Below are 23,432 nucleotides of genomic sequence, written 5' to 3'. Positions count from 1 at the left end.
TTCCTGTGCTTCAGCTTTGATTCAAAAGCATCAGCCTGTGATGACTTGCAGGCTGTAGTACCTGAACCACTGGCCTGCTCCTTCAGTTCTGAACCTAGCAGGAACTGCCTGTGCTGTCTGGCTCCTACTGCTCTACTGCCTTAAGAGATGGATGCTGTCTGTCTCACTGCTGTGAATAGCAGCAGCTAGGATCACACTTGAAATCCCCCTGCTCTATTACTTTCCTGCTAAAGCATGGCTACGGATGAATGAACTCTAGAATTGCTGCTTCCTGAATCACCACCCGCCCAGTCAGTTACTTAATGGCATTAATCTCTTTGGAGATTCCACCTCTTCCACCCAGGAATGCAAGAGTGATATATCATGCATATTTACTGATGCAAGCCTAAAGAAGGCCTTAAAAAACTGAAAGGTTCTCAGAAAAGTTTATTTCCATAAATTAAAAACACACACAAAAGAAACAGTAAAATTTTAGATTCACACAATATTGAATAGAAACAAAATGCCAAAAGCATGATGGAGGCTAATGGCACAAGCATACAAATTCTCATTGAGCTATTTGTTAGCTTGATAGCATCATATAGACTTTTAATCCACAGTTACCATCCATATTCTAGAAGAGCACCTGGAACAACATACTGAAGGCCCACCACAAATTAAATACATTAAATGAGAACTGCCTGCAGAAAGTCATACCCAGCAAGCATCAAAACTCAAATGTATGCAGCCACAAGACCAGCCAGGCAAATGCTGTAACATACACTAAGTAACCTTAGCTGCTCCAGTTGTAGCATGATGAAAAAAAAAAATTGTTTTTGGAAGTGATCTTCCTGCCTCCCATAATCAACAAATTTAGCAAAGCGCTGCCTGGCTCTGCAAAATTTATTTCTAAGAGACAGTACATGACAAAAGCTTTGCAACTCTTCTCAAGCTGCTCTAGTCATATTTCTGTGAGCAGTATATTCAATGACTTCAAAAACCCTCACTGGAGTGGGCTCACTTTATGAAAAGGCAACTGTACATATCCTTCAGCTGGGGATGTATGCAAGATCCCCAAAGATCTATCCTCTATACTTTCTTATTTCAAGTATCTGAGATAGAAGCAGCTCAGAATGGCAATACTTTTGCACAGTCATCACTCCCAGTGTACGAGCAGTAGCCACAAGGAACAAGGCTGTTCCACAAGTGCTGTAAACAGGAACAGAGGTGGGAAAGGAAAAAAGCAAAATTGCACAAGCGTGACAGACATCTATATGCTGAAGCAGGGGAAGTGATGCTTTGTCTCAATGAGCTTATGTCTCTATCATCATTACAAATACTAACCCAAAACAGAATAACGCTGTATATTTGTGTTTCCCCAAACTAAGGTCTGGGACAAGCTAGGCAACTGCAACATAATTTTTTAACTCCTCCAATTAATTGTAAACAAGAGAGAATTGGGTGTTTTCTTTGCTCTGCTCTCTCTGCTGTAGCTGTTAAAAAGAAAGCTAAGAAATGTTATTTCAAAGCAATCGGAAACAAGACAGAGCAGGGAAGCAGACAAAAAAAAAAACCCACCCACCCAAACCCAAAAGAACCCCACAACCTAAAGGAAAACCCAACACATTCCATGTTTCAAAGCACATTGTTGCCTGGACTCCAGTTTCATCCCTTCCCACCCATACCCTTGTTTCCTTAAAAGCCCCTGTAAGGTTACAGCTCAATTGTGTCACAGCACTAGAAGCCTCCTGTGTTAATAGAAGGTGAATCAATGCTGTGTAACAATCCCATTCTATAGCATAAAACCATAAAAATATATATATATCTCACTTTTGCTACAGCTTCCAACCAGTCAATAATTGGGCTAATAAACCAGTATAGGGAAAGTTTCAATCATTTTTTAAAAGGCAGACAACCTTTGCTTTTTAGGGATTTCTTTTTATAAAAATAAAGAGTATCAATTAAAATGTTCTATAGCAGCTCAAATAGGTTAACCAGACCTTGCTGCTGAAATATTATGTCAGTATGTTCAAAGTTTGTCTGCCTTGTTATTTTACTGTCAAAACCCAAACACGACTATTTTAAGTGTGCACTCCTCCCTTTTCTTCAGTCTTCCTGATTAAAGATAACTAGCCTCCAAAACAGGAATGTAAACTTCTAGGAATCCCGGCACATAAACTGGGAGCAAAACAAGCCCAGATTACATTTCTTTCAAGATTCAGGCACACACAGTGTATGTAATAATCCTCTCCCATTCCTCTACTTTCAAAGCTCTGGAATTCAATAGATTGCTTGTTATTTTTAGTTTTCTGTTTGGTCAGTAACAGAAGTGGCAGAGCAACAGAAAATAATGAAGGTATTTTCAGTCCTGCATTTATTGGAAGTTTATTAAAAATACCCACCCACTAGATATTTGCTCATTTTGAAGGTAAATAGAAATTCTATTATATGGGTAGGTAAGAAAGTGCAAGTTTCAAGTGACAAGTGAAAGAAATAACAGACTAATTAAATTTGAGCATCCCAGCAATGACAGCTTTGCCTGAATAACTTCTATAGGCACTAAAGGACAGAAATTACCTGAACTGCAGCTAGCATTCATTTTTAATTATGCTTCAAGTAAATTTAACAACCCAAAAGGGAGCTCTCTTCCCTCAAAAGGTATAGCTAAGAAATTGCCCAGTGCTGCATCAGATAATTACATTACATAATGAAAAAAAAGATAATTCCACATGCTATGAGGCTTTTTGTACAACACTAGCTATTATGTACAACAGTGCTGTACAGAGTGTATTTGATTCTAAGCTACATGAATTTTAAATCTAAAATGGTAAGAAAATAATTTTTTTCCATCTTAAGGGTATTTTTGTCGGTGTTAAAATCAAGTTGATATTTTTAATGGAATTCAAATAACTTAAAAATGAGTCTTAAGATTTTGCTGGTGTTTCCTGCATGCAACAGCTCAGCTCAATTAAACAAAGACCTCTACCTGCATATCCTGCAGCTTAAAATCCTCCTGGGCTTCTCCTCTGGAGAAGAGGTTGGCATCAGACAAGTAGGTAAAAACTATTATTTGGGAAAAATTAGTACTGAGCATAACTTTTTCTTAAAATATTACCTTTTTTTGAGCTCAATCATGTTAAAAGGTGTCCTCATGCAGCAAATAAAGAAACATATACAAAGTGCAAGTTATTTAATGTCTAGTTAATGTAGGGCTTCTGCTGCCCAAAGCCAGGAAGGGCACAGAAACTCAGAGGGAACCTTCTAAGTTAACAGAAGGAAGAAACAATTGAAAGTAAACCTAGATAGCTACTTTTAATTATTAAAAAGTTAGTGGTGTATCAAGAATGTGTTTGCTAGAGTTCATCTTTATCAAACACCATATCTCTTCTGTCAGGTTATTCAAAACAGCCACTACAGTAACAACAGCAGACTCAAATGTGCAAACAATCTGGAGTACAGAGTTCTAGCATCACTGAAGGTGCACTACTTCCTCCTTTACACTCCTACTCTACCCCAAAAAGATGTTTAAACATAATTAAACATTAGCAGTAATTTCCAGAGGCTGGGGAAAGAATGGTACATTGTATGTGGCTGTGTCACACTCAAACAGGAACCTAAATAATCCCTCCAACAGCATTAAAAAAAACCACCACCAACAAAAAATAGCACCTTAAAGAGGGCCACAGCCAAAAACTTATGACTGGATGTTAGGACAGACTGGTAGAGTAATGTATGAAGAAGTCAGTAGATTTCTCCCAACAGGAATAAAATACCGAAGGAGCTGATTGGACCATTTTCAGCTAAACGGCTCCCTCAGATGCTAGAGGCCTGCTCCTGCTCAGCCTCCTTTGCAAAAAAGGCTTCAAGGTCCATTAGCTTCTGACTCAAAAGAGTATCTAATTCCACACTCTGCAGTGCAGCTTTTTTTGCTCGGGTGAAACTACCCACTGCTTTGATTTTGCCTCGTGTCTTCCTTTTCCGGGGAAGAGTAAAGTCCTGAAACTCCAGAATCCGCTTTCTCTTCTGCTGGCTGACAGAGATCAAGTGTCCATTTCTCTCCTTGGGCTCTTCAAAGATTGTTTCCAAGCTCCTGGTAAAAGCAAAGGACAGACGCCTGAATACTCAAGAAGGAGTTAACCAACTTACAAGGACAGGCAGACTGGTGGATTTTGTAACCCAAGTAAAAAGACTTTTAAGTCTTACAGTTTTATAGTCCCTTCACACCTCTTGTAATGTATCCCTATCCACAGCTTGCACCTCCTACAACTGCACATTACTGATAGCTACATAATTTGATATTGGTGCATAGACATTTAGGTTAAATCTCATTATATCTGTATTTCAGTTCAAAAGCACAATTATAGTCTTGATTTTATAGAATAGATTTAAACATTGAAAAACATAGCAGTCTTGATAATCATGCTATACTTGATGACAGGCAGTTATTCTCAGTGTTTTAAAGACTATTTTGTTGCCTTTGAATTTTGAAAAAGTACTGTACTTGCATGGAAGCTGGAATGAATGAGTAGGTGAAAAAAAATACGAATCCATACTTAAAACACCTGCAAATTCTTAGTTCACATTTTATTTCACTGCTTTCCACCCAAAAGTAAAAGACATTATTTTTTAATTAACCTTCTTAAACTAATTTAAAAAAACCCACCACCATTTATCTCCCTCTTAGCTTACAGACACCTTTAAGCAGAGAGTGAGAGAGAGGAGATTAAGTAACTTAGATTTATCTTAGTTTTCTCATTAGGAAGCAGAACCAACCTGGATGGAGGAGGGGACTTATAGTTCTTGTTTGTATAAATTTCTTCTAAACTGAAGTCTTTCTTCTTAAGCCTGAAAAAGTAATGAAGAAATCAATCAAGAAACAAGTATTACAAAACCACCTCTCTTCACAGATTTACAAGAAAGAAGTATGGTTTGTGTTCTATGCCTAAATGCTAACTTATTATGCTTTAACTAATTCGGAATAGGGAGGAATGAAAAATGAGGTCCTTAAGTACCTAATTTCATACAGTGTTTTTAAAAGGTCTGGGTCAAGACTTGGCATTTCTGCAGAGGTCAATATTCCTTCTAGTGTTCTATGATGTTTTGAAATAATGATGCTCAAAAGAAGGAGGGAAATCTCTTCACAAGGCACTTTTTTGTGGAAGGTATGAAAAGACTTACAATTTAGCTGATTAAAATTTCACCTCTGGAGACTGATTCTAAAAGTTACTTATTGACACGTAATTAGCAAGCTGATCTCTGAAGAAATGCATTCCTTTGTCAAAGCTGGAACTTCTGTTTAAGACAGAAGTGAAGAAATTACTAGATGACTGACTGGAAAAGCTTTATCAGGATCTGGCACTGTGATTACCCCAGTTACGCTGAACTAATGTTTCCCTAAGATCATATACCACAAAGAATGAAGGGACTGTGAAGAACTCCAACATAATTTGCATCAACAAAACTTCCTAACAGATCACTTCATCTCACTGCGCATTGTAGAATGACTTATTTTCAACGTATGTTTATCGATATGAACTTCTTTCTTCTTTAGAAAATAATTCCATTGCAACTTAGTTTTTCACATTTTGCCTAAAACCCAGTCAGTAGTTCATATCCCATAGTTATTTATCCTTTCTCACTTGAAAAAAGTTATTTTCAAAGACTACTTTCTTTCTTCAGTCTTTTGATACAGCTGTATCAATCTTTTCTTATACAGGAAGCAAACATCAGACATCACTCAACTGGGAGTGTACAAAATAGCAGTGGTAAGGGAAGCATTTACTGAACTGATTCCATTATTATGCAGGAAGTGTAAGCAACAGGAAGTAGAAGGAGTCCATTTAGAAGATACTGCTCACCTTTTTGGTTTGGGTAGTCCCATTGGAGTAAGGTTAGGGTCCGGCTTAGGAACAGTTTTCCTGATTCGGATCTGTGAGACTTTCTTTGGTCTCTTTTCTGGCTCAGTCTGAAGAAAGAAAAAAGCAAAAGAGAAAAAGTTATAACTGAGAAAACAATGACCACACCAGTCAACAGAATTCCCTTTCATGTTGAGTATACATTATTTATAGAAAAAACATTCCCTTTGTTTTGCCACCTTCTTTCTGCTTGAATAAAAGCAAGCAGTAGCACAGACTAGGACACGCAGCCTGTTTTCTCTCCTCGTCTTTAACAGTTACTAGATAATATTCAGCAGCAGCAACTTCAAGTTCTGGGGAACTAAGAGTGTCAAATATCTAAAAACTAAAATGAACTCACTTTTTTCAGTTCTGTGTCATCTTGGGATCTAAGACAGGCAAGAATAGAAGCATCAGCTTTATCAAGGGCATGAACCTGGAGCTCAGATGCTGAAAGCCTGGGGGGAGACGGCAATGATTCTGGAAGTGAGCAGGACTTTGGTAACGGAAGAGGGAATGAAGCTTCCAGACTGTAACAGAAAAGAAGGGAATATATGTAGATTAATACCCAATTTATGCTGCAACAGCACTCCGTGCTCTCAGGTGAGGTTCCTAAATTGCAACATGGGCACAAAAAGCAATGCAATTCACAGAAATTGTTCAAGTGAGTGAACTCTTCCTCTGATACATACATACAGCCAAAAACTGCTGCAGCCCACACTGATACTGAAACAAATGAAACACTGGCAGTGATTTGAACATTTAATTTTAAACCACTCTTTTCCTTTTCATATAAACAGTTTACAGCTCTGTTTAGTAACTGCTGATAAAAAGTGATTAATCCTCTTTTCTGCCAAAGAATTTCTTTGACACAACTATTAATTGTACTTTTTGTTTACAGATAAATTTAAAAAATAGCTTTTATATCTGCCATCCTGACACCGAAAAAGAATAGAAGGAAGTTTCAGCACCTAATGTCCAGTCGCTCAGACAGAAAGAATATACATCCAAGTAAGGAAACAAACTTCTAATTTCATATATTCGTTTCAGAAGAGGTGGCACAACATGGTTGAAAGTAACAGAAATGTTCTGTGCAATGATCTACAAGGTGTTTGCATTAATGCCCCTCCACACTTCTCCATTACATGATCCAATCAGTTTACTTTACTAACTTTTTAATCAGAAAGCTATTCTTGGAGTGAACTGCCAAAAGCTGAAAGCCAAAATGACATAAGCAATGTTTTTCTGAGAAAGCTCATGATCCCACAACTCAGAATATATATAAAAGTCCAAGAGACTCACCATATCTCATGACCTGCAGTCTGTAGTGCTTCCATACTCTGTATAGGTAAGTGCGGTAACATGGCATAACTGGTTCAAAAGAAGAATGAAAAAAACACGACAAAACAAAACAAGACAGAAATTAGGTCTACACTATAAAAAGACGAGGGAAAAATTATTAGTATAAACTGGACTGTAAGCAAAACAATGCCAATATCAGGAATGAGAATGAAAGACTAAAACGATACAAAAGCAAGCCACATCTGCCATTTATTCCACTGATGGCTTGTTAGGGAAATAGGCCTACTTTCACTTAAAAATGTTAGTGATGAGAAAAGGAGATAAAAGTACACAAAGAGGGAGACAGTATTAGTCTGAAAGTTGTAATTATTTCTATGAAAGTCTATATTCCTCATTCAAACCCACCAGTTTTTAAAATTAAAGTAACCAAAAACCTTGAAGGATTAGCCTACTAAATAAAAAAGTGCATTGTGGCAACAGTAACTAGGAAGGATTTCCAGAAGATTAACTCCCTGTTGTCTCAAACTCCAACAATCTTAAATTAATATTCTTAATTGATTGGAACCACCAAAGACATTTCCATAATGGTGGTAATTACCAGAATTCTATAGCATAAGTCAGCACAGCAGCTCTAAGTCCTTTTAATATGAAGCTTTATTATTGTGCCCATGCTATTAATAGCAGAGCAAAAAAAAAAATAATCAGTTGGCACAGCTTTTATTACATTGGACAGCAGATCTTGTACTTGCTGTTCTCCCAAACTAACTGTTCTGAAGCAAAGAAGTTAACAGCCAGACTGGAATGCTACAAAATAAATGAAAACGAACCAGGCTGGCAGCACAGGTAAGTCAGGAGGTCAGAAAGACCCACTTATTGTGATTGTCATTTAGTATCAACACTGTAACATTTTCTTCCTCTCAGTATTCCACTCACTATCCCAACACTACTGGGATCTGTATAAATAGTGCATCAGAGTCCTCCATGCTAGAGGCAGAGTTTGCTGTTTTATGCAACAATAACAATAAAATTACAGGGAGGGAAAAAAGCCACTCATTTGAATCCAAATGAGTATTAATTAAAAAAGGATTTAACTTAAAGAATACTTTATTACTGGCAGTGGAAGCGACATAACATGATTTTTAGGCAGGAGAACTGCTCCAGTTCCTTGTATCCTGTTTATTAAAAACACTAACTATGAAAGAAATAATTTAAAGTGGACAAATCTCTTCCAGAAGAAAATGGCCTGCAGAGAACTTGGAGCTACTTTTTAATTTTTCTGATATTTAACTATCTTAAAACAGGCAAAGATTTTTGTCATACTGGGAGCTGAAAATGCTTTTATACTGCACCACATACTTCTTGTATTCTTATATTTATATACAAAACATTTATTTCATATAAGATTTCTTTTTGAGTACACATGAATTTAAGAGAGATTTACTGAATTATCCTCTTTTCACCATTCCTGTTAATACCTTTAAAGAATGTTAGTTTATGAGAACAGGCTGTCAATCTTCAGCAAAATGGAATCTAAAATGGTGTTAAATATTATGTTAGGTTTTGTTCTTTATGTTGATTTACAGCTTAACCTTTAATACTAATTTTTGCTTAACCGTTTTAGGAATATAATTTATTTGCTGCACTTCTTTAAATTTCTGCAAACATTCTCTTCAACTCACTGCATGCTGCAATAACTTTCCTTTAAAGAAAACCTGAGTGGGGCTGAAGAATTAAGGGTCCCTCATATATATTTTTAAGTTATTTCAGAGAAAAAATTAGTTTTAGGCTATTTTTACTTTGGGTTATTTTTCACTTGAAATAATAAGGTTAGATTTCTCTTCTCTTTCTTTGGGATAAAGATCATTCATAGGAAAACATTTCATTTTCAAATTACCCTTTACATGAAGGAATTAAATCCTCTTACGCTTTAGTTAACTAGATATGCTGTAACAAGCTGCCTAGGAGTCTGTAAACTCAAATAGGGGAGAAAACACGACAGCATAAGTCAGCTCTGATCTCCCCAGTCCAACATTCCTCAACGATACAAAATAATAAATTCACCTCATATGCAGAAATAAGTTTTAGAAATTACGGTGCTTGTTTTGTTTTTAAAAGAATGGCAGCACTGTCTTATTTTTAAGTTTAGTGTTGGTACGATTACTTCCAGAGTACTAATTTGTACACTAGGAAATTCAGCCCAATATATTGACTCATATGGAATGAAGAATGCAGGTCCAATAAAATGCACTGTGAAGTTGTCTCTATGCCATTATTCAAGTTCATTCTTTCAGTGCAGAGTGCAGATGACTCCCAGAATGGAGTTGTACTTGCACAAGCTCACTCCCACCTCTGGTAGCCATTAGAATTTAAACTAACAAGTCAAAAACTTTTAGGTATGTTATTTATACAAAGCAAAATGCAGCATTAGTTATCTAGCAAGATTTTTGGTTATACATATGTCAAGCTATGACATAAGATTAGCCAAATTCAATGGTTCTCTAGAGACTGCCATATTAAACAAAACAATTAATCAAATGGACTTTTCTACGGTGCTTGTGAGCCTGTACTGTCCAGGAATTTCAAGACTATAAAATCAGAGACTGAACTGCTGCATGTCACTGAGGCATAAAGAGCACAATCTTTGCTCAAGAGCGTTCAAAAATCCTGTAATAGAGCTAGGAACCTCTTCTCTCATTCTGTTTCTTAGTAAAAAGATCTCAAATGCTGATAGCAAGGTTAAATTAAATAAGCAGAGTAGATTTCAGTCCTCTTCCCACACTAACAAGAATGACACACACCCCACACACAAATTCATTACCAACCTGAACTAGAGCTATACTTGCTTATGCCAACAATACATCAGGCACATAATATCAAAAGGCATAGCACACATAAAGAGGTTCAAATTAGCATAGAACAATTGAGGAATACAATTAAAAATTTAACTGAATGCCACCCCCCGCCCCTTAGGATTCTTCCTAATCTGGTACTGAAGATTTTACAGTGGTTCCAAGTGGCACTTGTGGCTCAGACCTCTGAAAAAAACTTTCCTACCTCAGAAATCCAGTTGTTCTGCAGTCACTCTGAATAGACCTAATGAAGTAGCTCACCTTTCTGCATTATATATTCTGATGCATGGTGTGTATATTTTGCAAGGGAGAAGAAAATAGAGTTAGCCATTCTGCCAAAACAGGATAGTATTAAAGAAGAGAAGGCAAATATATTTAAATTCAGCTAACAGACTGTTCCGAAGGGAAGAATCTTCCATGTTGAGCCATTTTTGGAGCAGAATGTGTAGAGCATTCCCTGTGAAACAGGGACCCTCAAACGCAAGCTGCAATTACCCTCTCCCTCCCAGAAAGAAGTACATACATACCCTATACATGTTTAATCTCAGAAATAAGTTGATGGGTTTTACCTGTTCTCGATGCCCACGCCTGGCTGCCACTTGCAGTGATTGGAATGGAGAGGAGTGATTTCGGAGAGACAGGCAGAAGGACCATGCTGACTCCATATGGATAGTACCCTGCCCAATGAGTATGGCAAGGAAGAGACGAGGTCATCTGATACAGAAGTTGGATACCTTGCCCCTTTCAAACCCTGTGTGAATTGTGATATAAATAGTCTCTGGATGGTAGGAATATGGCTGCTTAAGTTTCTTTTTCTTGTCCAAATCCTGTAACATCCAGGGGAAGAAAGTGCTAACACTGTGTGAAGGCCAAGCATGGAGCAAGCTCCTCTTCTTTCAGCTATGGCATTTCTTCCATGGTCAGGATGAAGGGCAACAGCCCTTGGAGTTGTTACAGAGAGAGAATGCAACTCATTATTTAGACTGGAATCTTCCTTAAAAGCTCTTGTATTTGAACAGCTCTGAGACAGGAGAAAAGAGAAAGTCAATTTTGAAGGTGGTGCTGGCATTTCTCGCAAAACTAGTTTGTGAGGTACAGAGTGCTGGGATATAATCCCTGTGAGGTCTGTCACAGGACTGGATTCCAATTTTATGTGAACAGAAATTGGGAAAACTGGGGTATCCAAGAAAGACGTTGGAGGCTTGTGGCTCAAGCCTGAAGAAAGTATTTTGGTAGATTCTACAGGATAAAGTGCCAAAGACTGAAAGCTGAACATCTTGGTGCACCAACTGTCAGCCCAGCATGATTGTAAGTTCCTGTTAATGCAAGAAAAGGCTTCCAATAGATTTTTAGATCTACGTTGGCTGTACCTCTCACTCGCTGGAAGAATTTCAGAAGAATATGGCAGAGGTTCTAAGTTATGGATGCTTTTGGCAGGTGCCAGGAGTTTGCTAGCCATTGCAGACAGCTTGCTCAACAATGCTGGTTCTTTGGTACATTTTCTAAATTTCAAGCTGTTCAACAAACTGCACCTCTCGGCCCTCTGCCTCGGCATATGCATGAATCTCATGGCTGTTTCCATTTCCATTGTCGATGATTTACAAGGTACGTACAAAGATTTGAGAAGTGTGTTTTCCTGCTTAGGCAATATTTCTGGGGGAACCTCAAAAAAAAGTGAACTATTTTTTTTTCTTACGGTTTTTAGCTGATATGATGTGGAAACTTTCTTGCATGCCCTTGCAGGCTGTCTTTTTAGTGGAAGAGATCCTCTTAGTTTATTTAAAGTTCCAAAGGCACCAGGGCTTCCAACATACCCTAAATTAAGGTTCAGGTTTTCCATTTCTGAATCCCGAGTCTTCAAAAACTGTGAACTAATAATATCTGTGGTAATCTTTGGCCTTCTAACCTCTTGTAAAGTGCTACATAGTTTATTTTCACTGCTTTTGACAGCAAACATGTCCTCTGAAGGACCTTCAAACTCCTTATTTCTTGATGTCACCAATTCATTTGAAGAGCTGCATATGAGTTCAAAACTGTGCAACATACTTGGTTGCAGTGTGATTTTTGCTTTCCCTTGATATTCTGACTTCTGTTCCTGCTGTGCCTTGTCTGACAGATGTACTTCCATCTTCTCATACTCCTTCTTTCGCTTAAGTACCTGACATGTCTCTATTTGGTCAAGTCTCTCTGAAGATAAAGCCACATTTGCCTTGCAAACTGAATGAGTCTGTATAGTGTCCTGGCCTTCTGTAATCTCCTTTACATTTTCTTGACTCTGTGCATTTAATTTGTAAGGCACACATACTTCACTGCAAACCACACAGTTTGGGAATGGTTCTTTGCAACTGTTTGATAGTATTCTCGTATGTGGATAAAATGTGGGTGTTGTATTATACTGCAATTCTGGTGAGGTTTCTGCATCAGACACACCTTCAGCTTGACCATCATGCACAGTTTCTGAAAGTAGACTGGTACCCGCTAAGTTTGTGAGCTTTGTATCATGTTTTCTTTCTTTTGAAAGATTATATAAATTAGATCTTGTGATTTTTTCCAAAACATTTCCAAAATTCTCAGCACTGTGAGGGTCAATTTTGCTACCAGACTCTTTGGAATCTTGTAACAAGGCCCATTGACAATCTTCTCCATCAAGACAAGAATCTACAGGTGACTTTTTTCTAGGGGCTACTTCTCTTCCCATCTTCTCTTGCACATATGTGTTCTTAAACTTCTCTCCACAGTGAGTACTTTTTGTTGCAGTTACATCCATGTCTTTTACAGTTACCATGCTATGCCCCTCATCTCTCAGACTTTCTTTGCTGTGTGCACAAACTCTTGAGCTTTTTGCACCATTCAAAAAGCTAGCTGCCATTTCATTCTCTGCAGATGGAATCTTAGTATTGCTGTTTTTTCTCTTAACAGACACTGTTACAGAAAGAGGTTTTGTCACTTTAGAATCTTTGTTTAAAACTTTGGCTGAAGATGAATCACAATTATCTATTTGTGTATTCTCAGATGACACACATAGCTTTTCTTTCTCAGGCTGACAGATTCCCAGGTTCAGAGCTGATGGTGTTTCTGAATCCGCCTGAGTCTCATTGAAGGAATCCTGGATGTCAATCAACTTTCCAAAATGGGATGGACCAATACCCTTTTGAGCATCAGTTTCTTTACCAGGCTCAAATGTTAACTGTGGGCAAGAGTTATTTAAGGTAGATTTTATTCTCAGACTTTTTTTGTTTTCCGTCTCTGAAAGCACATTCATATTTTCTGGCTTGCATGACAGACTCCCATGAATTGATGAGAAGGGCAAAAATTGGGCACTAACTATGTTTTTCTGGTCCTCCACCAACCACTTCGTTGGCAAAGATTGTTGCATTTTGTTCCCTGCAAGCTCTAGCTCTTCTTGCTCTTTTGCACATTTGATAAAGCAAGCATGCTGTACCCAATGTGATTTGCTATCAGAAAAGCTTTCTTTGAGAATTCCTTTATCTCCTCTTTCACATCCATTCTCCTGTTCTTTTAATTTGATTGCCTTCTCTTCAGTTAGATCACCGATGAAACCTGATCCTGAACAGTCTTCATTTCTCACACAACTGAAAGAGTCCAAATTCATTACATTCCCTTTTAGAGTTCCTGGAAAACTGTCTTGTTGTGCATATTTACGAACTAATGGAGGCAGGTCATTACTTGTTTTTAACAGCATCTCTTCACTTTGACTGCAGCCAATTGGTATTTTGGTTTCTTCCACAGAACTAGCTGTAGTTTGTAAGCCAGTGTTTGGTTGGTTGTTTAAACTTTCTAAATGTTGCTTGCTGCCTGGATCTGGGCCATCAAACTCACTCTGACATGCAAGACACTGATCTTCCATTGGACAAAGGATCTTTTCTGTTTGGCTAGCATGTCGTGCTTGAATATTCATGTTGTTGAGTAATGGACATGTATCACAGATCAAAGTGCTACGTAACTCAGAGGGATTAGCTGTGAGTGATGACACTGCTTTCTTCTCATAAGTGTCTAACTCTCTCTTCTTTGGGCCTAATGGACAGCTGCAAAATCCAGAATTATGAACACAGGTTTTTTTGTTCAAATATCTGCCTAATAGCTGTTCACTAGACTCATTTCTCCGATTGCCGCTCACCTTATTTCTCCAATTGCCTTTAGGAGCCTTTGGAGAATCCACAGTTCTTATTTTATCAAATTCATCTGTCTGAAGAGCACACATGCTGGTATGTTCTTTTGCCTCATCTCCGTCACAATCAATTTCACTGCCATCTGGTATTCCACAAATATTAAATTGTTTCACAACCTCCATATTCTTATTTGAAATCTCATCACTTACTGAGGTAGCAATACATTTCTCTGCAGTATAAGCTGAGCAAAACATGTTTTTTGCTGTGGAAATGTCATTTATCTCATGCAGATCTACACCTCTGTTGCCCCAGTCATCTTCACAAGGAAGAGATCCACAAAGCAAAGAGGAACGGGCTTCTGGGCAGATGATTGACTTTTTACTATTATATGCACCTGAAACTTCTCCTTCCAAATCATCATTTTCTTCAATCTTCTTATCAACCTCAATGTTAGAAGAATGACTGTTTGGGAAAACATAATCTATACATGAACTCCCTAATAAAACACAGGAAGTACTGGCAGCTGTACACTGGTCTTGATTATTACAATTCCACGTGCCACCATGTTCACTTTCTAAACCAGAGACCACACTCTCTGTCTCTCCCACTGAAGACTTCGTGTTCTTCTGGAAAATTTTGCTTGTCATATTAGGATTATCGAAAGTCCTGGAACTTACTGAAGACTTGAATTTGTCTTTACGAAGCACAATTTCAGCAACTTGTTCCCCTGCTATTCCAGAAGCACCAACTGATTTTTTTCCAGAAAGATTATTCCAACCCTTGTCCCTGTTTGAAACCTCAGCAGCAGTACAAGGAGGACACTCGTGTTGATGAAGTTCTCTTGAGTTTTGTGCAACAGGAGGTAGAGTTACATTTAGCATATAAATCAAATTAGTTTTGCTAGTGGACAAACTATCATTACTATTAGCTTCTGTAGTTTCAGCTAAACTGCCAGCCAACTCTTCTGATGTATTACTTTTAGACTCCTTTTCAAGCAGTTGTGCCTCAGATGAATCTTTTTCTAGCTTGGTACTAAGATCCAGACAGCTATGGGTACTGGGAGGAGAAATTTTCCTGGAGGTATTATAAAAACGTGTGTCTGTCTGACCAATTTCATGGGAAGCAATGTTGGCTGTTTCCATCAATAGACTGTTTTCTTTTACATCATCCTTGCATAGATCACTGACAGAGAACTGCCACTGGTCCTTTTTCAACTTAACACCTTCTGATGGGACCATTTTAAATTTTTCTTTTGACAACTCCTCGGGTGATGAAACAACAGAACTAAAAACTGAAGAATGACAATGCTCAGAATTAGCACCCTCTTGAGCTTCAGGCCAGCTACAAACTTCAACGTTATCTCCCACTGCAATTTTTCTCCGGACTTCAGCAGCCTCTTCAAATTCAGAGATGTATGATTTACTTATACTAGCACTTACTTCCCTGTGATCAATTTTAGTGCTAGATAATCCTTCGCTCCTTACCACTAAGATCTGCTCTACTGGTATGGATGTAGAGGTTCGATTTTCTACAAACCCAGTTCCATGATCATAATGAGTCTGACTTTCAGTGTTTTTGGGAAGATGCTTTTCAGGTGTTTCATTCAGAATTCCATGGGCTGCAGTACTATTTTCTAGTGGTGTGTTTCTAAAGTCCAGGTAACTGATGCTTTTCAGAACCGAACATAAGCCTTCAGAACTTTTTGTGGAGAGTGTTCTACAGCTTTCTACTGATGACAATCTATGTAGTTCATTATGTTTAGGTACAGGACCAGTACAGAAGTCACGAGCATTGTTTTCTTCATCCCACTGACAAGTCTGGCAATTAGCAAGTGATGTACTCAATTCATTAACAGGATTTTGTCTGGGTAATTTTTCTCCTCTAGTCTCCGAAAGAGATACAACATTACCCCCTGTTCTCAATGGCATGGCACTAAGGGCTTTCAACCCATTATATTCATTTGTTTCTTGTGTATGATCTGTGGCTGATTCAACATTTGGGACTTTTAAAGGCTCTAAAAAATCTAACATGCTGGTTTCCAAAACCCCAGCTCTGGCCATGACTGAGTCTACATCTGGGCATTCGTTGCTCTCAGGTGGAAGACCTTTACTCACTCTGTCATTCCTGTATCCTGCTTTACTAAATATCCTAGTCCCATCAGACTTCATACCTTGTACTTCGTCAGTGAGCTTTGGCAGACTTTCAGCTGTCACCTGAACATTTGCTTGGTCTTCTTCTGCAAGAGAAAAAAAATAAAGCAAATCAGAACCATATACTAAATGTAGAAGGCATTCAGCTTACTAAGTTCCTTTTAGTATTGTACACAATATTAAGTATAGTGTTGGTCACTACAACGTTTTTAAGTGAGAACTGATGCTTACTGATTCTAGTACAAACCTTTAGGAGAAAAAACACCTCACACCCCCAAACCTAAGGTAAAAAATGCAATTGTTTCCAAAACAAACATTCCCCACAAGCAGCAGGCATCCAAAGACCTGCATTTTTCAGATTCCTCTAGTATCGAGCTAAGTGCTATGCAGGTCTATGAGTCAATACATATGAAGTCATGGTCAATATCATAATCACAGAATCATAGAATGGTTTGAGCTGGAAGGGATCTTAAGATCATCTAGTTCCACTCCCATTGCCATGGGCAGGGACGCCTTCCAAATGATGCTTATTTGTAACATCAAAGCTCAACGTAGCCGAGTACTTTATCTGCTCTATCCTAAAAATATAGCTGTGCATTGAGCGACCATGTCCATTTCTTCTTCCTTGAAGGCATCTTTGGCAGTAAGTCTTCCATAGGAACACAAGGCACATCTCATTCTGTCCAAAAAGTTATGATTATTAATAAAATCACAAAGAAGGTGCCAATTCAAAAAATTAGTTACTGTAAATATCTTCCTATTCAAAACTTCACAGGAAACATATGTGCTCAGACTTCTACAGATCTCTTTCATATTTTCTACTAAGGTCTAAGACTAGACAGCATTCTTTGACTAAGTACAAGTTTTCGTTATGAAGGAACGGAGAGAGAACGAAAATATTAGATGCAGGCAAAGTGACCATAGTATTCAGAGCTAGAAGATTATGGATCATAACGAAATCAAGAACTAGTTTTGTTGTCCTCTTCCTTTGGATTCTGCACTTTTAACTTTTTTAAGCATCAGAAAATGAATGAGTCATAATTTTCACATCTTTGCTATTACTGGTCTCATATAATCCAGCTTTGAAACAAAAGGAAACGCAAAACATCTGCTATTAAAATCAATGCCTGCTTTGGGGTAAATAAGTATTTGAATTAAATAATTAAAACATGTCTTGTACATGAAAGGTCTTCAGGAAAGTACACATGCTATCAAGAAAAAGCAGAGGATTAATTTTTCATATTGTTCTAGCTATGCAAGGTAATAGTTTCTACTGTGAAGCAAAACAAATTAGCTATGCCACAATCACTATCAATTCTGAATCAATGAAAAGCCATCTGGGAGAGAAGCAGGGAGCAGACAGGGGTGAACAACTAAAATATGCACCTCTGTTCTTCAGAGATCCTGCTATTTCAGTGCAACCAGTTCTCAAAGACTTCACCTCATGCTGGTTTAAGTGAGGGTCCTCCTGAAACAAGACAGAAATATCAGTGGACATTCATCGATTTTCTGAAACATTTAGCATGTTTCAGGGACTGTACATGCTCAACTAGGTTAGTTCTGAATAAGAAAACAACCAAGATGCCTCAGAACATATCAGCCCTTGCCCAGAGACAGCCTTGTATTGTGAGTGGTTCACACAAGCACTTGTCATTCCTCTCTGATCATATTGATCACTGTGATCTTACTATTAAACAATGATGCATCCAGAAGAGATTTGTATCTAGCAGCAATGAAGTCTTGCGATGCAAGCAGCTAAAATTTAAGTAGCTTAAAATGCAAATTGTCGCAAATTTGAATCAGAAGAGTAATCCACTCTCCCAGTTTCTCTCACATCTCCAAACCATTACTGTATACCTCTGGCAAGATGCATGCATTTTCTAATCTTTACTGGAACTGGTCTTCTACCATTCCTTCCCTTGGCTCAAAACCACAAACCCACCAACAGACGACCTAGGACTACTTGCAAAGAAGTCTCCAGTCAAACAAAACAAGACCTCACAACCAAACTACCTGCATTTTGAAATACATTGAAGTTCACCTTGGAAAACCAAATTAATATGTAAAAATAATAAACTTTATTTTCACAAATTTTTGAACAAATCAGGTATCAAAACGCAGAGGTAAAACCACAAGGTATTTTAGTATTATACAGCATCCAGTAATTACTGTAAAACACCTTATCAGGTATTTCCTGGCTGGTATGTGTTCAGTCACAGTACTTTTTTTCTCCCCTATGTTCTTTACGTGTGTGTGAAAACTATTTACAAACTAAAGACAATTGATCAAGAAAGGCACTAAAAATCTCATTTTTTAAATAGAGAGTTTTGTGACTTCATTTTTAAGTAGAGTATTCTTTGGCACATTTTTCAGCAGCCTTTACCTAAACATAACATTTTTATCATCAATGTTTGCTAGAAATGACAGGGAAAAAAAAAGCCATGACCATGTGAGTTTCTTGTTTTGAAAGAGGAAACAGTGATTTCCTCTCCAATTACAAACAATAATTCTAAAAATTAAGAATAATCTTTCTTTTTAGATTAAAACCAGAAATACTAAACTGGAACCACTGTAGAATTATAAAACTATTACCTGAAATAACTATTTATTTTTATATTTATTGACTGAAATAACTATTATTTAGTCGTTACTACCTTGACTGGGCATGACGGTACCAGAATACGCTGTACCCACAAACATGGATACTAGGCAAGGAGCTTTTAAAGTTGATTCTCTTCTTTTTAGTCACCAGTCAGTTTTGTCCCTCATTGTCACTTACCTGTCTCACACCATTTCAACAGTATTTAAGAAAGTGAAAGCTTGATATTTTAAAATACTGCAGGTCTACTGAAGTAAATCTGATTTTTCACTGGACCTGTGATAATCTAAATAATGACACACATGCCAGAAGACACAAATAATGAACAGGAAACCACACGGACAAAGTTCTCTGCTGAGTCACTCAAACCCTAAAGTCAAAATAACATATAGGGAGGAACTTTTGCATTTGCTTACTTGTTTTGACCAACTTTCCCCCGGAGTTGGAGCACAGCACTCAGCATGACACTCCTCAGCACATCGTGCCTCTTTGTTTTCTTTCTGGTATCCATCACCAGAGCAGTCTAGTATCCTAAAGTTTCTTTTTTTGTTTTTTTCATCCTCTTCAAGGTCTGCAGCCTTTAGTAATTTTTCAGTAAGCAATTCTGCTGGCCCATGCGGGATCCCCTTCAGCCTTTCAGCCAAGTCCTCCGTCTTCTGACAAAACTTTTCTACTCCAGAAGTCCTATGATGCTCAGCTGACTGACTGTCACTTTGTGCCAGCACAGGTGTCAACACATCCGATTTTGCATCTAATCCAACATTAGGCTCCGACACAGCCATAAATTCAGTGGAGATGCCCTCTGGCAGTCCAGTGTACAATTCCTTTGTCAAAGCAGACACAGAAGAATCAAGGAGAGGTTCCACCCCAGATGATAGCATCAGGGCAGCTGAAGGTCGGTTGTCCTGAGCTTTTCACAGTTTAACCTGAAAAAAAAACAGCCAACAATGTTAAACCATCATACGTAAGGGTAAACTCTAGATTAAAAAAGCTTCGTTCTTCAAGATTCAATCATGTATGTTTAAGAAAGATACTTCTTTCTTAATTTCTTTAAGAAAGAAGCTGAGAAACATTTGAGTATCTAACGAAATGCTTTGTTAACAAAGGAAGAAAGTATGGACAAATACATGTTCCCAAGCCTTGCCTTCACATTCAAATGTCTCCCTGCAGACACAACCTCATCTTCCGGAAAACCTGAAAAGACTGAAAGGTAAACGGCTGAGGCTGGTATCAGCCATCCTACTCCTTGGCTAAAACGAAAGGATTACTTGTTTTCTTGCAATTTTCCAACCGAAGCATTATGTTTTCCTGCCATTTTCTTCAGTTTCTAACCTTTGGAAAAAGAACCCCAAGTTTTTTTCCTTTGCCTCCTGCCCCGAGAGAACCCTTCGCAGAGACGGGGCACCACACGCGGCCCCCTCCCACCGGCACGCTGTGCCCGCACGGCAGCCCCGCCGCTCCCCGGGACACAGGCGCTGCCGGCACCACGGCCGGCCTCCCCGCTCCTGAGGACACACCGGCACCGGCCGCGGGCTAAGCCGGACTTTCACAGGAGCACCGGTTCCTCGGTCAGCGCGGACCTCGCTGCTCCCGAGGCAGAGCCCAGCGACTGCACCTGCGGCCGCCCTCGGGACACCGCCGCCCTCCCCGCGGTGCCGGCCGGCTGCCCAAGGCCGGGCCCGCCTTTGTTCCCCGCAGCGCGGCCGGGCTCGGCCCCGCGCCCTGCCCCAGCTGCCCAGGCAGGGCCCCCCGCACCGCCACCCCGCGCAGCGGCGACACCTGCCGCGCCCGCCGCCGCCGAGTCACACCCTCGCCAAGGCAGCGCCCCGGGGCAGCCCGCCGCTCTCGGTAAGTACGCGACCCCCGCCGCGTCCCCCGGTGCCGGCAGAGCGCGCGCTCGGCCCCGCAAGCCGCCCGACGCGCCCGGGCAGGGCCGGGCCAAGCCCCACCGCAACCGCTCGCCCCTCGCTCCCCTGGGAGTACCACTGCCCACACAACCGGCGGCACAGCCCCGCCCCCACTCCTCGCAGTCCGACAGCGGCAGCGCCCCACTCCCATTACCTCAGCGGCAGCAGCCGCCAGCCCCGCTCTTCCCACACCGCCGCCCCCCGTCCGCCCCCTCCCCCGTCCGCCCCCTCCCCAGTCACATCACTTCCTCATCCGGGCGCGCCGCCGGCCGTTGATATGGCTCCGCCCCCCCGCTGGGCCCGCCCCTTCGCGGGGGCCCTTCCCGCCGTGCGGGGGCGGGGGGCCAGCCTGGCCCCTCCCACCCATCTCGTTTGGGGGCGGGACGTGACGTGCACGTGCTGGCCCGGCGGCCCCGGATGCGGAAGTGGCGAGCACTGCCCCGGGGCCTCGTCGGGACTGTGCCGCCGCGGCCGGCTGCCGGCAGGGGACACGATAGTGGGAGGTCAGGGACCCGTGGCTGCGGGACGGGTGAGGCTGTGGCTGGGCTTGTGGCGGGGCCGGCCCGGCCCGGGCCGCGGAGGCCTCCGCGCTCCCTCCGCGCCCGGGCTGCGCGGGGTCCCCGCTCCCCTTCCCGCGGGCCCGGGTCGCCTCGTTCTTCTAGCTCACGTTATTGTCCGTAGCGGGGCTGAGGGCCAGCGTGAGGCGGCTGGGGGCGCCTGGGGCCGACCCCTTTCGCTGGTCTCCGCGGGGCGCCTCCCGCCGGCACACGCCGCGGCCCCGTGCCGGCTTCTTCCCAGCCGGTTCATTGCGACAAACTTGGGACGTACGGCGTCTTCCCGCTGTGCCTTTGTAGTTCGGTGATTGAATCGACTTTCTGAAAAGCACATCCGCAAGCTTAATACTTCAGTCTATTTGAAAGGCGTAATTTCAAGTTCTTCTGTGTTTTGGTTTGCTGTAATGCTAGTTATAAATAGAAGAGCTTATATTTTAACCTAATAACGTGGCTATAGTCTTATGAAGAAAATTTTACTCCTCCACTTTAAATTCCATGTTTAAAAAGAGTAAATTATAAAAGAAAATGTTCTCCTTTGAAATATGCTTTATTTTCAGTGAGAGTGGCAGGAAGGAAAAAATGCAGTGGCTGATACAGTTAAATTAGTGCAAAGCAGTGCCTCAGACATAAGTGTTTGCTTAACTGTGTAAGTCCATAGCGCTGCGCTGCGCTGAGTACAGCTCTGCTGCCTTGGTGTAAAGTCATCCGGTTGTGGATTCCAGCATCTTTGAAAAAAGACACGTGATAGAGATAGAATGGCAAAACCAGAGGATATCATTGGCAGCAGGCATAAGTCTGGGTATTAATCTTAATGCATTTAATACAAGGTTCAGAATTTATCCTTAAAGTATAAAAGAGGTGATTTTAGGGAGCGGTATGAGCTTTCTGACAGGAGTGCTGGTACTGGTAGAAGAGGTTGTTACTAAACTCCTGGTCTGATGTTTATTGAATGTTGTAAGGTGCCTGCCTTTCAGGTGTGGCATTCTTGGCTATGTGGTGGTACAACATTCTGTGTTCACACACAGAGTATAAAGAATGGTTTTGTAATGACAGGAGATCTGTGTTTGCTTTCATTTCTATCTTAGATACGCAAGATGTCTTCAACCATTTTTACTCAGAGCAGCTGAGAAGAACTGAAATTGAAGATGAGAACTAACAAAGTGTACAAGCTCGTCATACATAAGAAGGGTTTTGGAGGCAGTGGTCAGTATCTCCTGGTTCATAATAGTGAGACCAGCACTCTTTTACTTAATTGAAAGCAATTAGCTGATTTATTGCTCTCTTTAACAAAACAGTGAAGATGGAGCTTTGACATAGCAAGCAGTAGTACCAGCCAGAGTTTGGAAAGCTCTCTTTCAATAGCAAGATACAGCAGAATAAAATTGCGTTTGTTGGAGCAGAACGAGATTGCACCTATAAAATAAAATTGCTTTGTTCTACCTCTTCCCCTTTTGTTGCGTCACTTTTCTTGTAGCTTTGTATTTCAGTCACCCTGATAAGTGACAGACGTGTCAATGACTTGTGACTGTGTAGCCGTGTTTCTGTGTACTAAGAACAACATAATTTATTTGATTGCTCCCTACTTCTAGACTTTGGGCATGTTAATAAATCTTACTACATTTCTATAGCTATGTACTTTCCTGCTGGTGTTTGTTATATGAAAAATAGAAAAGATGATTCTGCATGCCTCATTAAGGCATGTTCTTTTGCTGAACAGATCTTTTGTGAAAGTTCTATGATTTGAAAGAAAAGGTTTTGCCCACAAGAGTGGCCAGACTGAAGTGGCTGGATAGGAGCACTGTTGTGTAGTGAATATAATGCATTGCTGGCATGTTAATCCTGGACTCTCTCTTTTTATGTAGAGTAAGCTATTGCATGCGAACATCCAAGCATCTGTCTTAGGTGTATATCTGTTCATTGCAGTTTTCCTCATTCATTTATGTTTTGCAGATGATGAACTAGTCGTGAATCCTAAAGTATTTCTTCACATCAAGCTGGGAGATGTTGTAGAAATTGCACATCCCAATGATGAATACAGGTAAATTCTCTTTTTGCCTGTAAAAAGAGA

General features: G+C 40.2%; 2 protein-coding genes across 15 annotated transcripts in view; one reads left to right on the top strand and one right to left on the bottom strand.

The window, feature by feature from the left end:
• Positions 1 to 406: 406 nt before the first annotated feature.
• On the bottom strand, positions 407 to 21,023 carry PRR14L (proline rich 14 like). 4 transcript variants are annotated; one of them, XM_055795005.1, is made up of 9 exons: positions 20,965 to 21,023; positions 19,320 to 19,829; positions 17,691 to 17,772; positions 10,594 to 16,390; positions 7,176 to 7,244; positions 6,235 to 6,403; positions 5,838 to 5,944; positions 4,753 to 4,824; positions 407 to 4,069 (listed from the first exon to the last, which is right to left on the bottom strand). In XM_055795005.1, exons 2-9 carry the CDS (start codon positions 19,782 to 19,784, stop codon positions 3,793 to 3,795), a joined length of 7,038 nt encoding a protein of 2,345 aa, XP_055650980.1. In that variant the 5' UTR covers positions 19,785 to 19,829; positions 20,965 to 21,023; the 3' UTR covers positions 407 to 3,792. The 4 variants fall into 4 exon arrangements, 3 of the variants coding, with proteins under 3 accessions (XP_055650980.1, XP_055650982.1, XP_055650981.1); XM_055795007.1 differs by lacking the exon at positions 20,965 to 21,023 and having other exon boundaries at positions 10,594 to 15,445; positions 16,325 to 16,390; positions 19,320 to 20,637; XR_008745639.1 differs by lacking the exons at positions 407 to 4,069; positions 4,753 to 4,824; positions 5,838 to 5,944; positions 20,965 to 21,023 and adding an exon at positions 10,230 to 10,303 and having other exon boundaries at positions 6,338 to 6,403; positions 19,320 to 20,830.
• A 154-nt stretch (positions 21,024 to 21,177) lies between these two features.
• Positions 21,178 to 23,432, top strand: part of DEPDC5 (DEP domain containing 5, GATOR1 subcomplex subunit) — a 47,373-nt gene continuing 45,118 nt past the window's right edge. For all 11 annotated transcript variants that reach the window (XR_008745716.1, XM_055795395.1, XM_055795390.1 and 8 more), the window contains exons 1-3: positions 21,178 to 21,313; positions 22,450 to 22,567; positions 23,315 to 23,402. Coding sequence is in view for 10 of the 11 variants with exons in the window: in XM_055795395.1 (XP_055651370.1) it covers positions 22,510 to 22,567; positions 23,315 to 23,402 (146 nt within the window). In the remaining variant the exon portion in view is untranslated. The remainder of the gene's footprint in view (positions 21,314 to 22,449; positions 22,568 to 23,314; positions 23,403 to 23,432) is intronic.

The sequence above is a fragment of the Falco peregrinus genome, chromosome 2 (genome assembly GCF_023634155.1).
Source record: "Falco peregrinus isolate bFalPer1 chromosome 2, bFalPer1.pri, whole genome shotgun sequence".
Taxonomy (NCBI): Eukaryota; Metazoa; Chordata; class Aves; order Falconiformes; family Falconidae; genus Falco; species Falco peregrinus.
Note: the sequence above shows the minus strand (reverse complement) of the source record. Positions and strands in the feature narration are given on the sequence as shown.

What these genes read in the sequence shown, in the direction of transcription:
- PRR14L (XM_055795005.1), bottom strand. Translation starts at nt 19,784, where the DNA reads ATGCTATCATCTGGGGTGGAACCTCTCCTTGATTCTTCTGTGTCTGCT. An exon ending in ACTGCAGGTCATGAGATATG is followed by an intron (nt 6,404 to 7,175) that starts GTGAGTCTCTTG and finishes TTTCTGTTACAG; the next exon opens with TCTGGAAGCTTCATTCCCTC. An exon ending in AAGTCCCCTCCTCCATCCAG is followed by an intron (nt 4,070 to 4,752) that starts GTTGGTTCTGCT and finishes TGCTTTTACCAG; the next exon opens with GAGCTTGGAAACAATCTTTG.